Source organism: Sipha flava, unplaced genomic scaffold (assembly GCF_003268045.1).
Source record: "Sipha flava isolate LNK unplaced genomic scaffold, YSA_version1 0_pilon_pilon, whole genome shotgun sequence".
NCBI classification, from domain to species: domain Eukaryota; kingdom Metazoa; phylum Arthropoda; class Insecta; order Hemiptera; family Aphididae; genus Sipha; species Sipha flava.
In genome coordinates this window covers 3,839,971-3,854,622 of record NW_020271713.1, presented here as the reverse complement: position 1 = coordinate 3,854,622, position 14,652 = coordinate 3,839,971, and the positions used below count along the sequence as shown (strand labels likewise).

Genomic DNA, 14,652 nt, shown 5'->3' with positions numbered 1-14,652 from the left:
GCATCTTTCCGACGCGCGTCTTCTTGGCGAAAAAAATTAAATTAAAAAACTGGTCCCGAAATGCCGTCGTTATCGCGACCGTCTAGTGACGCAATGCATCGCATGAGCAACGCGACACGCGCACCTGCGGAGAAAGTGTCGCGCGCGGACTATATCGCGAGAGGGGGTGGAAACACGAAAAACACACGCGAACAATATTTTTCCCTTTTTATTTTCGTCTTCAGAATCAAACGACTCGATCGACGATGCGACTATATAAGCCCGAACTCGCAGACCGAAAGGCATCAGTTCGCTTCGAAGACTCGTCGTCTGCAACACACCAACGACAAACAATATATATATATATATATTTCTTATAATTATATTATCATCGTAACCACCGTCCAATAGCATCCACCATGGCACACTTTAAGGTAAGATTCTTGTTTTTCGATTGTCTTGATCAAGATCCTTATTTATTATACGAGAGCACGTTATAGAGCGTTATCGCGCACCGATTGCTCAAGGATTTTTAAAATTGTTTGAAATCGCATTTATTTCGTCTCGAAAACCATATCGTAGTTTCTTGGATATTTTTGTCCAAGCGTCGAGCAAATATTGTCTTACATTTTCGTCATTTACACATCTAACGGGTGTGCACAGTTCAAACTATACACATCAAGATTCACGTTGCCATAGATCATAACACTTTCTTTGTATCGTGTTTATTATCGATTTCGATGGGTTATATCTGCGAACCTTTTCGATCACTGTGTTTTATTTTCTTTTTTTTCCCATTATTGTTTACTGCTAACCATACTGTCTTACAATGTTTGATACTATACGCGTTTGTAAGATAAACGATATCACACGGGAGGGAAAAAGGAACTGGTCTGTTTTTCGTGATAACCGTTTGCACGATATGATCGAACAATAAGTGTTGTTCTGATACCGTAATAGTATTCATAGTTTATCGACCAGCGCTCGATCGACAGCCGAATATCTCATTAGCCGTGTACATTTTACATTCGACATGTTTTTACTGACGAATTCTTATGTTTTGTTCTCAGGCTTGCATCGTTGGTCTGGCCCTGATCGGTCTATGCGCCGCTGACACTAAGCAGACAACCAAACGCAGCTACGGTTCCGAAGGTTTGGGATACTCCTCCGGCTTGGGCTACTCTTCCGGCTTGGGATACTCATCTGGCTTGGGATACTCCTCCGGCTTGGGCTACTCTTCCGGCTTGGGATTATCCTCCGGATCGGGATACTCATCCGGTTTGGGCTACTCCTCCGGTCTGGGCTACGGCTCCGGCTACGGCTACGGCTCTGGTTACGGCGCTGGTTACGCTTCCGCTGCCCAGGTGCCCACCAGAGTGAGCCAGTCCGACCAAGTGGTGTCCGTGTCCGTGCCACAACCATACGCCGTGCCCGTCACCCGCCACGTGCCCGTGTCCGTGCCCCACCCTGTGCCCGTGTCCGTGCCTAGAGCCGTGCCGGTAAGCGTACCACACCCGGTCCCCGTCACCGTCGACAAGCCGTACCCGGTTGATGTGCCACGTAGCGTGCCCGTCAGCGTACCGCACCCAGTGCCGTACACGGTCAACAGGCCTGTGCCATACGACGTGCCGTCACCGTACCCCGTCGAAGTCCGTCAACACGTGCCAGTCTCCGTGCCAACGCCCGTCATCGCCCCAGCACCAGCCGTTGCAGTGTCTGCAGCACCGTCTTACGCTTACGCCGCCGCTCCATCTTACGGATCTTTCGGATCGTCTTACGCCGCCGCTCCAGCTTACGGATCCATCGGATCCATTGGATCATCTTACGCTGCCCCGGCTTACGCATCATCTTACGGATCCATTGGATCCATCGGATCGTCTTACGCCGCTGCTCCAGCTTACGGATCATCTTACGGATCCATCGGATCTATCGGATCATCTTACGCCGCCCCAGCTTACGCATCGTCTTACGGATCCTACGGCTCCTCTGGTATCTCTGCTTACAGCAGTGGACTCAGCCATTACGGAGCGTCTCTGTCCGGTTCGTCTTACGGACACGACTTCAAGAAATAATGCGTCCACCATCTAGATCCATTTCTCCGCAACCGTTCGCGTACCCAAGCCAGTTCATACTATCCACGAGTTTCCACGTCAAACAACCGTCCGACGACACTATTGTTCTTATAATCTTTATACTCCGTAGTATGTTTACGTCAGTTTGCGTACGATTGATCATCGCAATCTCATTTTTTTTTTATCGTGTATACTTACCTAATTTTAAGTGTTATGTCGTGCTGTAAACGCGTACGTGTGTATAACAGCATCATTTCATTTGACAAAATAAAACTAGAAAAAACAAAATTTCTACAATCGTTTTCAATAATATGTTTTTCGCTCGATTTCCTTCGAGTGTAGCACAACTACATGTATGACGTTTACCATTGCCGCCACCATATAGTGGTGGTACGGTTAACCCCGTGACGTACTGGTAACCGAAATCAAAACACATCGTGTTGGGCTAAAAATATATTGTTACACTCCAATATACAGATGTGTCCAATGATGTGGTATTATATAAAATATATAAATACATCTTTATATTGTTACATAAAGATTTAAAAATATGTTTGATTTGTACATATTCGTTTCTATTTAGTTTGAAAAACCGGCTTACACGATCGTAACCTCGGCTCTGGATTTTTTGAGTAGTAAACATTTTATGTGTTCTGAACACATTTCGTTCATGAACCCGCATCTAGTAATTTTTATTTTTAAGAATATTTTGCAAAGTCCAGATGACGCTGTAGAGGTCATTTTTATTACTGTCTAAAAATTATATTGGATTTCTTGAATTTTTTTCTTTTTTTTACTGACTAGCTATATAAAAAATATTATTTTTTTTTTGCCAAATTCGTTATACGGTAGGTATTATTTTTGTAGTTTTATAGAATAAGTTTATATGATTTTATGTAGCACCCAAATCATATTATATTCTACCTACTCGTAAGGTAATATTTCGCTATTTTTTATATAATTGAATCGTGATTCCTAACGTTTAAAATTTATACTTGAAACGGCACGTTTATTTTAAAATAAGATTAATGTCAGAATATTGATTAGGATTAAAACTTGACTTTAAAAGTTCTTGCTATGAATCGCAAACACATTGTTCGTCATCAATGTGTATAACAACTTTACTAATGCACTACAGCCCACACATGTTTACTGTACACATCACTATCGCCGCGCCGAGTTTACAGCAATACAAATATCTTCGCCGGTTGTGTTTACATTTGCCTGTGTAAACAAACATTTTCGTTACTTAACTGTTAGCATTTAATCGATGAACCCGACTGACTGATGTTCAATCATCTAGCCGAGACCTTTCTAAAAACAAAACATGTTTTTAAATATTGATCCAAGTGTCGTTTACGTGTATTAAACAGTTTAAGAATCAATTTTACTTTTGAATCAATATGTGGGGGGCACCCGTTAGAATCCTAGTGTTACTGCGACTACGTCAAGACCATTAGTACGGTTATCAATCAGCACGTTTAAAGCTGACGTTTATTGTACAGCAGTACATATTACAACAAAACAAAGAGAAATTACTTTATTTAGATAATGAAATAAAACATAATATTGGAACATTGAGAAACATAACGATAAATCATGAAAAATTAATCAAATCATGTCTTGATTATCTAAAGAGAGTTATTCGTATTAATATCGCTTCAACCGAAGCCATAAAAAAGAAAATAAAACTGATCAAACTGCACAGACAAGATCTACTTATAGATAATCCGAATTTTCTTTCTCTACAGAAAAAGTAGAAGAAAACAAGATCAAAAAACTAATAGAAAAACTTAAAGATAGAAAAGTAAAAAACAAATGTAAGTACGAGAATTAGTACGGGAAAAAATATAGAGCAACAAAAGAATATAAAATTTTAGATAGGTAAAGCTAAATATGAAAAAAGAAATAATACAGGTTTCATAGTCAAAAACTATTCTGAAAATAGTCGACCAGAACACCTGAAGAAGAACCTATACAAACATATAAGAACCCATAATCCATCCCCTAAAATACAAGACATGAATGTCTTGAAAAATGGAAGTATATTTATTAAACCAGGGAATGAAAATACAAAAAAAGCAATGAAGAATATAACAAAACTAAAAATAGAGAAAGAATTAACCTTCAAACCAAAAGTGTTAATCAACGTTGTTGATTCTCATCTAACAAAAGAAGAAATCTTGAAACGTCTATTAAGACTAAACGAAGAACTAAGCGTAACAGAAACACAAAATTATAATATCATTACAAAAAGGATATCAAGAAACTAATAAGACAATAAAAAAGCTTCATGGATCACTGAAGTTAACCCATAGATAATAAAAAGATAATCAATAAAACATTCTTTATAAAATTGACACAATGTAAAATAACACCCTGTGACCAAGTCACCTGATGTTTTGTTTGTCAAAAATATGAACACATATAAAAATATGGTATAACAAAAGTTCAAACATGTATGACATGTGCTTCAACCGAGAAAGACCACGATTTCATACAATGTAAGAACAATCCAAAATGTGCGAACTAACTAACGAATCAGTGAACCACGAAAACTGTACGGCTCGAACCAAAGCAATAATAAGAAGGTGCAAAAGAATTGATTGTGGAGACACTCCATAACATGAAAAATACAGTCAATCAGGACAAGATCCAATCGAGAAACAAAAATATAAGAGAATAGCAGAAACAATAATAATAAAGACAAAACACTCTGTCGCCAGGGATAAGAATATGGCGACAGTGACCCGGCTTGTCGTAAAAGACGACTTAAGGGGCTAATGGCCCACCACTAGCCAATCCATTCATGGATCAAAATAGTGGGAGACACACTCAAAATGTGTGTCGGGTTGGTCTACCAATATCAACTTAAAACCTAATTGGTACCACGGGAGGGAGGAGCCAAACCAAGGTTCGTAAATAATGCCGAGCGCTAACACGGTCCTTTGGTTAGTAGTTCTATGTAGAGCGCGTAGAACTAAACCACAGGTTCTCAATGTACAGCAGTGCACGTCAGTATCGTAATAGAATCGATTATCGTAATAATCGATTTTCGTGTTTTCTCGTACGTGTCGCTTCTCCGTGTTCATCTGTGCGCGGTTCCGTGTCGCACGTGTACGACGACGAGGTATGTCCTCGACTGCGACCAGTTCATTCTAGACGGTCCCCACGACGGTTCTTGAAGTAATCTCTTTAGGGAGTGTTGAAGCGATGGCACATAATGAATAACGCGTGTTCGAAAACGAAAAGTTTGGAAATTCGTCGAGATCCGCGAAAGGTTCGTCATCAGCCTTCCGAGCGACTTGTTCGTCAAACGTTAGTGTACGTGGAACGTGAAACGGGAACGGCGGATCGGATCGAACGTGGACATACATAGCGCGACGGTTACACCGCCGGTCGCGGCGATCCACAGTAAACCGGTGCTAGGCGTCGCCGTGTTATAAATCGCACGTTTCGCGACGACATAGGGCCGTTCAGTTTTTCGACTTATTCCGCAGCATTCGATGACGCGTTCGTAACGGTCGATGGTCGCCATTGACGACGCGACATCACGTGGGTGACAAACCGTTTGTCACTAACAGTAACGTCATCTCGGCATCGTTCATCCGTCGATTTGATACCGCCCGTCCACGTTCACGTAGTCCGGTGCGTGTCAGCCGTCGTTCGCGGTCGTTCGTTTTGGGGTACACCCGGACATGGGTGACGCGGGCAACAACGGACGGTCGCGGCAACCGGGCAAGGCGAACGACGTGTTCGCGAGCTTCGACGACATGGTGCCGGTGATTTTCGTGGGCGCCCGGGTCCATCTGTTCGGTGGCTTCGGTGCCAGGCGGCCCATGCCGAGCCCGTGGTCGCTGCCGTCGTCAGACACCGACCATCGTCGCTGGTCGGCCGCTTCCATGTTCAAGGTGCAACTGGGCGACGCGTACTCAGACCGCCGTTCCGTATCGGTCGCGTGGGATGTCCGCTGGCCCGATTGCATGGTGTACGCGATGACCGACCTGCAGTTTTGCGGCGGCAACTGGAACTTCGAGGCGTCCACCCGGTTCAGCGAGAACCGCGTGCACGTGTCCATGGTCACGCAGGTGGCCGACTGGAACCGGCTGGTCACGGCCCGGTACGGCGTCGACTACCTGTGGCCCCGTAGCACTGCGTCCATTTCCGTCGAACCGGAAAAGGGGAAATGCTCCTTCCAGATTCTCAAAGTAAATAACACACGCGCACGCGGTACCCGACGACGGTATATATATATATATACGGGCGATGCCCGTTTCCACCAAAAGTAGACCTTTCCCTTTTCCACCAATATCCGTTTCCACAAAATAAGATATTGACCATGTTTTTACCAAAACAATTGTATACTACTCTTAAATTAAAAGCTATAACACAGAAATAACTTTATTTAACATATATACTATTAATTCAATAAATGTAAAGGCATTATATAATATATACAATATAGGTTGGAAAATGTTAAATTTTATTTAAAAAAAAATGGTCAGATATAAAAAGATGAAAAAATAATATATTATGATATACGATACCTTAGTTATGTACATTGTAACTATATATATAATTAGTTGATATTTGTTAACCGATCCAATAAAAAATTTAAAGTTGTTTAGTACTAGTGTTTTATTTTCACGCTTAATTTCGATTTACGTTTTATTTTAACACACACGCAGTTGTAATGCACTATTTAAACTGTGCCATCTTTTCACTTGTTCATAAAGTATTTGATTATTTAGATATTATCATAGTTAATGGACATAAAAGTACATGCATAAGTATGATAACGGTTTAACATACAATTAAATACAATAAATGTACAATATACATTGATAATATTGTGTGTATATTTATATATATTGTACATCAATTCGAAAAACTCATGAAAAATATAGGTATTTTATTTTATTTGGTGGAAACGGATATTGGTGGAAAAGGGAAAGGTCTACTTTTGGTGGAATCGTGTTACGCCCATAATATTGTATTGGCTATTGGCTATTCAGGGTGTCCCCGGGATATCCGCCCGACCGCGTGATATACAACCAGGGATCGTCACTCGTACCTCCAAAAAATACCACAATAAGCGCATTATTTAAACATAAATTAATTACATTTTTATATTTTGTTATTTTTTTTTCTTTAACAAGTTTTGTAATTTTAAATATTATTGAAATTTTCTTACTTTGAAATAAAATAGTTAATAAACAACATCTAAACTTCGAAATATGCAAAAATATGTGACACGATTTTTCGTATTTCACTTCATGCTTATCAGAAACGAATTTGTAATTTACTTAAACATTTCTAAGACTTTTCAAAACATGTACATAAACGTAGGGATTCCAGATTTCTTTTTTAAAAATACGGAACATTTTAAACCAAACCAATTTTTGAAATTCTTATTGGTGTTAATTGGGGGAGGGGATATTAGAAATTTTTTTCACAGTTACTAAATATACTATAAAATAAAGTTGAACACAATATTTGATACTTCAAACAAATATTAATTATAATTAAAATTAAAAACAAATAATTAGGTGACTTTACTATTTTTTTTAGATTTTTTTTTTTTATAATCAAATATTATTAATTATCATTTGATTTAGATATTATAGTTTGTCAATAATATACAATTTTAAAAGCTTACACCGATATTAAAAAATTTTATTTTTAAAACAAGGTATGTACGAAATAGATAATACAAAATATGGGACAAAAGTGTTATTTTTATACTTGTGTCGGGATACCGGGACACTTTATTCAAATACGGGACAATACCGTAAAATACGGGACGTATGAGATCCCTAGTAAATTATATTACGCTACAAGTCACGAGCTCTGTATATTATCATTGTGATACCATTTGAAGTATGTTGATAGTCAAATTCTGTTTTTCTTTATGACTCACAGGGATAAGGAATACAAATATTCTTGCTTTTATGTTTTGGTAAAGAAATTTATTTTTATTTTATTAATTTCGAAACATTTGAAAATAACCATTTCATAGCGTTTATTCTTCTGAAAAACATTAAAACATTTTATTTTCATTAACAATCTATGATATCAAAATCAGATAAAGTCGGTCAAATCATTCTTAGACTAGTTATTTTCATAGGTTAGGCTTCCATAGCTCTGTTCGATCCGTAAGGAGTCACATAAAATACCACATGACATAATTTATATATAATAATATATAACTTATAATATAAGATATGTATCTTGTGTATATTTTCATTTTGTTTGCGTAAAGATTCAAGATACAAATGAAAGTACATTTTTTACTAAGAAAAAATAAAAGTCAATTTTAAATTAGCCTTACGTAATTTATATAGTCGACTGATATAGGCACTAAATTAATTGAGAACATGTTTCGTGAAACAAGTTTTACAGAAGTAGAGATCCACTTTAGCAATTTGCAATATGCAGTACAATCTGATGTTGAATTAATAGGTAATCATTAAATCAACATTTCATTAATTGTTTGATATTAATATATTTGTCTTTTGCAAAACGGTTTAAACCATTTTCTAAACTTCACTAGAGATAAATGAAGCAATATTAGTTAGTTGTTTTCGCCCTCTTTATAAACATTGGGGGTTACCAAATTCCCATGAAAATTAACGTCAACGATTACAAAATGTATGTAATTATATCACAGAAAAAACATTTCAGTTTAGTCAACAATGATAGTAATACTATTGAGGAGAGTGACAGTGATAGATTTTACTACCTAATGAACTTGAGAGAAGACGACAACAGTCCGTAATCGATTTAGAAGTTGTTACGTATTTCAATACCCGAAACAAGTCTTTGTCCATGCTAGATAATTACCCCACATTAAGAGGCGGATCTTGAATACTTTGATGGGGGGGGGGGGCACATATAAATTGTATAATGATTCTTTAATTATAATTAGTAGTACATAATCCTATTTTTAAACAAAATTCGTAATATATTTAATAGAATGTTGATTACATAATATCACACACCAAGATAGTAATTTATACTTATAGGCAAGTTATTATTCATGTATGTAGTCGTTAATAAATAAAAATATCTTTATAGATTCTCATACTTATAGTCTTATAGGTCGAGTTGAAGTCTTCATTTATGTTTTTTAGCAAACATATCTATCTAGTTTAAATTTAAATAATAATTATAGTAATAGGTAGTATCATTCTTATTTATTGTATTTTTCATTTTAAACGATACTTGTAGTAACATAAAAAAAAAATTGTCAATTTTCTATTGACAGGGGGCATGTGCCCCAGTGCCCCTCCCCTAAATCCGCCATTGCCTACACTTATACAAATATTCGTTCACTACAACACAAGTTTGTGTTCTCTAGCACCAGTTGAAATAATGTTTTCTTGTGCTGGTTTCATACTTCGCTAACACGTTCTAGGTTATGTGATAACACGTTCGAAAATTTAATATTTCTTAAAAGTAATTTGTCGTCATTTATAAAATAAAGCAATATGTAATATAGTAGTTTTATTTATATTTTATACATTATTTTTTATTTAATCCTAAAACAAGACAACGATCCAGGTCTATTGCTGTTCCCCATAATAAATATCCATGTGTTTTAATTTCTATTGAAAATTAACAATGTTAAAACAATGAATGAAATGTACCTATCTAGTGTATTTAGTGTCCTTTTAGAAATTGAAATTTTATCTTGTATCAACGGTAGGGTGACCAGATGTCCTGTTTATACCGGTATTGTCCCTTTTTTGATCATGACGTCCCGTTGTCCCGATAAAATTCGAATGGGACGCTTTTTGTCTCGTTTTTAGAAGATTGTTCCGTTTTAATCCCATTAATTCCATATTATTTAAAAACTATAATAGTTTTGAAATGCTACATTGTGTTGTTTGATGAGTAATTAAAAGAAAATATTTTATTGTCTAGGTTATTTTACTGAGAAAAGGGTAAAGAAAAAAGAAAATAATTGGTTATGATATGACAGAGACTTGGACTTGAACTCTCGAGATTTGTGTGAATATGTGTGAATGTACATGGATGAGGGTTTTTTTGTTTTTTTTTGGGGGGGGAGAGGTGGAAAATTACAGCTGTCCCGTTCTTTTATTTTTTTTTAACACGGTCACCCTAATCTACGGGGGAAAATTGATGTATCCAATACCTAGTATCTAGGTATCTACTTCGTTTCGAGTATCTTGCCCGTCCCCGTGTACCAGTTGTCCAGTTATTACTGGCCTGTAGCAATGAGAAAGTTCTATTAAAAGTACAAGTATACATTTTCAAATGGTGAACGGGTACCAAAAGCGCATGCTCGCCCTCCGCAAACAATCCTGTCGTCGAAACGCAACCGTGTACGCACCGCTCAACAACTCGTGCAGTGTCTCCTCGGCGGCTTTTTAGCGTTTGGTTCGCGCGCGCGCGTTCACGTTCGTTGTGCATTTTCGTCCGCAGTCGTTGACCGATCGGTTGTCGGTGAGCGGCGAGTTGGCGTACAGGAGAAACAAACACGAATGCGACCGGCCGCTGGACGCGGAGCAGCTCGGGGTGGCGGCCACGTTCAAGTACGCCGGGCCGTCGTACTTGTTCAGCGGCAAGGCTTCCACCGCGACCAACACCGCCAGGCTGGCGTACTACCATCACTTCAGCGAACGGTTCCAGATGGGCACAGCCATCGGGTTCGACGCGTGCCGTCCGGCCGCCGTGTCCCGTTTGGCGTTCCGCGTCATGCGCGACGAGTCGTCCGTTTTCCGGGCGGCCGTCGGTACGGACGGCGTCGTCAACAGTCTGTGGGAGAGACGGCTCAGCGACTACGTGTCCCTGTCGCTGAGCATGTTCGTCAACCACGAGAGCAGCGAGTTCAAGGCGGGCGTCGGGCTGTCGTTCGGTTGGCCGCGAACGTGCACGTTCAATTGACCACGCATCCGCGCGGGTCACGGGGCTACGACGGTCGATCACGCCAACGGTGTTTTTCACGTTTTCGTCGCGTATTTACGCGCTGTTGTTCGTTTACTATAGTTGTGATTGTGTCGTAATAGAATAATAATTATAATAACTGTACAAAAATGATGATAATAATAACGATAGTACGATGTTGAGATTAATCGTAACGTTGTAAGCTCGCGAAGGTGAAACAGATTATCGTGAGTACGTAGAACGCCCGTCGGGGGATATTATTTTTTAGCCCTGGAAAGTTTGCGTTTCGTCGCGTGCATCGCGGCTAGGTTTGGTGGATGAGACGGATTTAACGTCGGTGCAACCGATTACCTATTTTTTTTTTCGGTACCGGCAATACACCCGCCATCTGGAAATGCCGCGAAGCAATACCTCAGGTGGCGGATCGCCATTGTTTATTGGATTCACACAAACAACGATCACCCGTTTGGGTGGGGTGTAGCTGATGAAACAATCCCTCGACTACTGCCCCTTACATAATTAAACTAAGAAAATTTCACAAATTTAAAAACTATTTATTTTCGATGTTTGCGAAGGCAGGTGGCTGACGGAATAGGGAGGATCAGTCGGACGACCCGCCTCTTCGACCGCCTAGACGAAGCAATCCCCTGCTTTGCCTGTCTCTGACGCTCCGCTTCCTCCTTGGCGATCATCACGTCGTGCGCGAAACGGGATACTGTCTCCCAATTGACTGGGATCTCCAACATTAAGGGGACCAGTTCACCCCCCCCCCCCCCCAGGGCAATAAAAAAAAAAAGAAAACAGTTTTATTATTGATGACGTGTAATATATTCGTAGTTTCATTATTATGCTTTGAACTTAAAGTATACAACTATACAAATATTATGATAATTAAATGATTATATTGATAGGTGTTTGAAAAGTTTTGTTAACTATGCTATTTTTATATTCTAATAGCTATTAATTTACTGTAATGTAAAAGTAAACTGTAAATTGGTAAAAAAGTTGTATAAAATAATATCTATTTATAGCAATCTGTGCAACGAAAAAAAAAGATTACGATTATTTTTGTTAACCCCCCCCCCCCCCCCCGGAGCAAGATTGAATGTGCGCCACTGATAGTTTAATATATTATTTTTTTTTGATTTTCGCCGTGCAACAACCGCGCGCGGAATGTTGTCGTGAAAACGTTGTGCTAATTTGTAATACTACACGCTATGCCTTGAAATTAACCGTTTTACGTGATAATGGTTAAAACTGATTTTTCGTGGATAAAAATTCAATACCTATTTACGAAAAATTTAGGATTGTGTTATAGTTGTTTCGTGGTTTTTATATTTTTACGCATATGAGATTGAAAAAAAAAATCATTAAATACAATCGTAGGTAATCGAAATCGTTTTATAAATTATAAATAAATCATATAAAATATAAATATATTTATTATATATTTGGGTTATATTGTAATAATATTATTAAGGGTTCAGATCATGTGCTAATTGTTATAGGATACAGATAAAAATAGCAGTGAGATATAAATTTATTATATGCACCAGATACTCCAAAAATGAAATTTTATTTTGATATTTTTTGCATACATAAAGTACCTTTTTTTATATTTTTAGTATTATTTTCGAAGTTTTGGTGCCATTATTGACTACATACATAATAATATAATGCTTTATTTAAAATTTACCATAAATATTGTTTATATTGACTGAAAAATAATATTAATTTATGTATAGTAAAAAAAATTCCCACATTTTTGTTTTTTGTAACAATTTTTTTAAATTATTAACAGAAGACTATTTTATTTTTTTTTTATAAATGTATTAATTCATAAGATTATAGATAATAATTCAAAAAATAAAATAAACTATCAGTAAAAGATAATTAATTTTAGTAACATTTTTGATATTAGTTGCAACACCAGAAAGCAGTTTTTCATGCCTATAACGATTGTTTAAAACTTGGTTAAGGGCAAGAATTGAAGAAGAAAGATTGACAGGGTTGGTTCTTATGCAATATCGATATGTTTATAAATATTGATAGTATTGACCAAATAAATAGCCTATTTGGGTTTTCCTATTTAAAGGGCTATGCATTCCCTACCCCATGAAATATTTTTGGATACATCCCTATATTCAGGCGAATTAAATATCGGTTGTTTTAAGGAATGAATTTAATTATTTTTCAGAATTTCTAATTGGTTTTCATAAACACGTTTATTTTGTATAAAAATAAGAGTTACTTGTGTAAGTATATATTTTATATATTAAGTCAAATTTAATGAAATAAAATGAACTAGTATAGTTACTAAATACTACAAAATATAATATGTCTAATAATTATATTTAAATGGTTTCAGTTTAACCTAACCTGTTTCATCCAGAAGATCAATTTAATAATATAATTTAACTTTATATTTAGTATAATTGCCTAAAATTCAATAAATAATAACCAATATCAAGTGTTTAAGTTAATAAGCAAAGAATATTATTAATAAATTATAATATATGTAAATCTATTTAATACTGAAATTATGGACATATAAATAAATATATAAATAAATGTTTTGGGAATTATAAATCTTGAATACAAACATTTAAAAGTAATTGTTTGGACAATATATTTTATTAAAATTACTATTACTTATAATTTATTAAAATCATACCATTTATAGTTTCATAGTTTTTTTTTTTTTTTTTTTACTATATTATTCTACATACTTTACCACAGTGATTATTAATTTTATTTAAATTATATTTTAAAATTACAAAATATTTATCTGCTTCCAAAAACTTTCTTAAAACTCATCTGTTTAATGGAAAATATAAATTCATATATTGTTGACCAATTCTATTAATGTATCTCACTATTATTTTTATTAGTTTGACAAGACCCAATGGGAAAACAATACATATAAGAAGGTATAAAATAAATAGTAAATTTAAATATTGTTTATACATGAGAATACGCAATGTTACATTTCAAACAGGTAGATAATAAATAAATCTGATCAATTCAATTTAGTAAATATTATATTAGTTGTACTGGGAAAGATTAATACTAAGATTTAAGTACTAGTTTTAAAAATGTTTAAAATATATATTTCAATACACAAATCTAAATAGTATTTAAATACCAATGTGCAACCAATTATTTCTCAATTACCAAACAAGTTTTAACAAAGGCTCAGGCTAATCAATATCAGAATTAATTTAAAATTGTGAACTAAATTATCTAAAACTGTCTGATCCAATATAATTTATAGTATTATCATGAGAATATTAAAATTAATTACTAAGTAAAAAAAAGTTTAAGATTTAAAAATTTAAATAATAATAAACTATTAACAATATTTTACATCTATTTAGAATTCACCTCAAAGTAAGATTAAAATAAATAAATCATTAATTTCTTAAATTAATTTACTGCCATCCATGTACAAAGTACATTTAAAATTTGTTTACAATATTAAATGGCAATTAACTTTAATAATATTGAATGTATACAATCTAAAAAATATTATATTATATATTCATGTATATTTTATTATTTAAAATAATGTTTTAGGCATTATATAAAAACGATATATATATATATATATATATATTTATTAATAAATAATATAATGTTTATTTAATGAATAGGACTTCTTTATATTGAATAATTTGACATTTTATTTTTT

General features: G+C 35.7%; 1 protein-coding gene across 1 annotated transcript; it reads left to right on the top strand.

Moving 5' to 3' along the window:
- The first annotated feature begins 269 nt into the window (after nucleotides 1-269).
- Nucleotides 270-2,339, top strand: LOC112693817 (tetra-peptide repeat homeobox protein 1-like). Its single transcript, XM_025569055.1, has 2 exons — nucleotides 270-413; nucleotides 1,050-2,339. Exons 1-2 carry the CDS (start codon nucleotides 399-401, stop codon nucleotides 2,049-2,051), a joined length of 1,017 nt encoding a protein of 338 aa, XP_025424840.1. The 5' UTR covers nucleotides 270-398; the 3' UTR covers nucleotides 2,052-2,339.
- The last annotated feature ends 12,313 nt before the right edge of the window (nucleotides 2,340-14,652 follow it).